At 50.5% G+C, this 3,496-nt stretch overlaps 1 protein-coding gene across 1 annotated transcript; it reads right to left on the bottom strand.

The window, feature by feature from the left end:
* Positions 1 to 230: 230 nt before the first annotated feature.
* Positions 231 to 2,841, bottom strand: LOC126536310 (very long chain fatty acid elongase AAEL008004-like). Its single transcript, XM_050183229.3, has one exon. It carries the CDS (start codon positions 1,907 to 1,909, stop codon positions 1,115 to 1,117), a length of 795 nt encoding a protein of 264 aa, XP_050039186.2. The 5' UTR covers positions 1,910 to 2,841; the 3' UTR covers positions 231 to 1,114.
* Positions 2,842 to 3,496: the final 655 nt, after the last annotated feature.

Raw genomic sequence — 3,496 nt, 5'->3', positions numbered from 1 at the left:
CGCACCCTGGGCTGCACAGCACCCCATAATCATTATTGAAACCACTCGATTTCACGAACCACAATAGTGCTCGCGAGGCTCTCCGGTCCAACGAAGATGGCGATCTTTGTCAATAAAATTGAGCACTTGATCACAGGCGGCCGAACATGGTGCGTTAAACTGCTTGTTTCCTGTTCAAAGCAGAAACTGAGATAGACGGAACCATTCGCGAGCAAAATTCGTCTCACGAAGAAAGTAGAGCCGCCCGCTTTATTGCCCTGAAGTTTTACATGCAAGGACTGACACTTTAGTTCCACCACAGCACCAAAGGAACGATCATCGAGGTCACTTCACTGTTCAAGACACACGATTCAAGAGCACAGCGTGGTCCACCACTGTGAAAAGCAGAAGGGCAAGGCAAAAAGACAGAACATATCACACAGAGGCGGTAAACAACAATGACAACTAATGAGGTTTCGTAGCTGCAGCTTGTTGTGCGATTCATGTTGTTTTGTGGTTTGTGTAGGAAGCCTGTCCAGTTATAATGAGCACCGACACAGTTTCGTTTTTCACACAGCTGTTGGCACTGCTACACTGAGAAACCCACTTGCGCAGACCGCTTACTGAACTAGAGCTCTACCGCATCCTTATCCCAGCATCCGGAGATTCAAAGCCTGGTAGCTTGCACCGTTTTGATGCGTTGGCAAACCGACCATCCGTGAGCTCATGACATATTTTTGAAAAGTGGATGCATCGTTGGTTGCTACGGAGATGGCAGCAAGGAATGTATTTTATGAGCAACGGAATGTTCCAACTTGAGACATTTGACGTTCAAGAATGGGCGAGGCATTCGTGTCAACCGCTGTCACCTAGCTTTGGAACAGCTCAATTTTTCAAGGGTCGTACGCCGAGCATATGCTGCCACTCAGCATGTTCTCATGCAAAGCTATTTCGCGGCACTTTCTGTCAAGTGTACTTTAATATCGTAAATGTTCATGTCCGAGCTCACAGAGACCGAAACGCACACAACAATGTGGGGCCATAACGCGATTTTTAAAAAAAAAAAAGAAAGAACAAGGACAGCTATAGTGGTGGTACTGGTCGCAGCATGCGCGATAGAACCGGGGAGGATAACTCAGGCACTCTTCAAGCGTTTCCGGTAGGATTGCACGTAAAAGCGCACAAACATGAAAAAGTAGAAAGCCACTTGACTCATGATGACAAGCACGTGCGCCAAAGGATAGCCGCAGTCGACGAACAAGGGTATTGGCGCGTGCATCAGCATGAAGATGAACTGGGCGATCTGAAGCTGAGTCAAGTAACGCTTCCACCAAAGGTAGCGCTGGAAACGTGGTCCCAGCAGCGTCAAGAAGTAGTAGGTGTACATCACGACGTGCACAAATGTGTTCACATGAATCATGAGCAAGGCCTGACCGTCAGGCCCGTAGGTCATGCCGAACCAGCCGGTGAAGACGACCAGGACGTGGTGGCCGACGTGTAGCACAGAGACGTGCGAGTCCTTCTTGCGGAGCACGAAGAACACAGTGTCCAGGAAGTCGATTATACGAACCATTAAATACCACCAGAGAAGATCTGCAACTTCGAAGCTGTTGACGGAACCACTGCGATCGAGCCCCTGACAAAAGAAGCTGGAGCCGCCGCCGAAGTGAGTACGGGATCCGATAGCGAACAAGAAGTACACGTTGACTAAGATCATGGCTGCGTTGTGGATCATGATGAGAGGCCGCAGGCATTTGAAAGGCTCTCTCCCCTTCATGAACCTGGGCCCGATGAACTTGACGACGTATATGTAACACAGAATTACTGTCGTAATGAATGGCACATTGCCGGCAAGCTTCCAGTCCAGCGTCCGCAGGTCTCGCGGCGGCAACAGTGGACCCTTGTGTAGCTGCAATATCGGGAGGGACATGCTGGCTCCTTTCGTTGTCGTCGTGGCGAGCTCTAATCATCTGGTTGACGGGCTACAAGAGGACGCTCCCTTCGACAGGCGGACCTATGCAGTTTCTCGAAAAGCAGCGGCTTGAATTCCCGTTTCTAAGCTGTGCTAAACGTGTCCACGCGAAACTTATTTCCAGTCCACGCTCTTCCCATCGAGCGATCAAGGATTTCGGCAGCTCAGTCAGCTTACCGTCATCTTTCACTGGGCAGAAACGGTGTCCTCAAGCGGCAAGCGAGCATCAGCACGGCACGAGTCGTCTGACAGAATCTTCAGGTGGATTTCAGCGGGCGTCCGTAAAGAACAGCGTCCCTGTCTGGTGTTGCGGTGATCGCCTTGCCAGCGGTCGGTCTATTCGCAGCACCACGGGCACTCAAGGCGCGGCCATTGCTCCATGAACGGACACGTCTGGCACGTGGCTCGTATGCAATCGCCGTCTTCCTTCTTTTCTAATGTCAGCAGCAATGTCGATTATGGAACAACGCAAGTTTACTAAAATTAAGTGTGCTCCTCACAAAAAAAAGAGAGAAAAAAAGAAGAGGTTAGCTCCTACCATGCCGTTTCGGTTTCGTTCCTCCTCATAAGATAGTGGCAACCTCTGCTCCTGGAATCGGGCAATTCTTCTTCTTTTTCTGCATACCGCAGCCGCGCCTAGCCATACGGCGGCGGCTCGTATGAGAACAACCATCCTTCTTTGGCTGTCCGTATACGCTCAGTGTTGGTGGTTTCTCATTTGTCATTCGTGGCCTGCTATTTTTAAACAGATGCCAGGACCAACACCGGCGGTGTATGATAGCGTAAGCATTACGAAATTGGAGGACTCCTCATCAAAGTAGCACGACAATTGAAATCCTACTGATACACGAGTGCGCCCTCTTTACCGCACCAGCTGGGGTACAGGCTGATGTAAGCCCGTGCGCCCCCCCCCCCGCCTCCCTGAGAATGTCAGCACTCTAACGCACATAGTACTAATACTTTTATATACTCAAGGGTCCATGCAATAGTGTGTATATACGCACAGCTTCCCCACTGCAATGTATCATTTCACGCCTGGGTGAGCTATCTGATCGGGTCCGAGGCATACGTCGCAAAGCGACAGAGGCTTGCTAATTAGATGACAAAACGATAACGTGTGGTTCTGCTTCTCAAGAACCGATCACGATATGGATCAAAAGTAACAAAGCGAGCTAGGCTTGACACACATGTCGGTATGATGATCGAAGTTATTCGATTATTTTTATTTCTTTCCGCGCCCTTAGACACTCACAACGAGGCAACAAAACGCGCTTACCATATTAAACCTGGCGCTACCGACAAGCCATATTCTTAACTTCCCTGGTGAGCTCGGCATGCAAAGGAGAATTGCGAGTAGTGCGCGCGTAACGTTCGCCACGGCGGCCGGACTCAGCCAAGCTCGTCCGCTGAGTGAATGATCGCGTGTTGGAAGGCGAGGAAAACCGGCGGCCACACTGCACGCACGAAGGGCGAAGCCACAGACAAGCGGAAAGCTCCTCGTACTGGCAGGATGGGATTTTCTAAAGCCACCGATTGTTGGAAGGC

Source organism: Dermacentor andersoni, chromosome 4 (assembly GCF_023375885.2).
Source record: "Dermacentor andersoni chromosome 4, qqDerAnde1_hic_scaffold, whole genome shotgun sequence".
NCBI lineage: Eukaryota > Metazoa > Arthropoda > Arachnida > Ixodida > Ixodidae > Dermacentor > Dermacentor andersoni.
The sequence above is the reverse complement of the archived record's forward strand: the minus strand, read 5'-3'. Positions and strand labels throughout refer to the sequence as shown.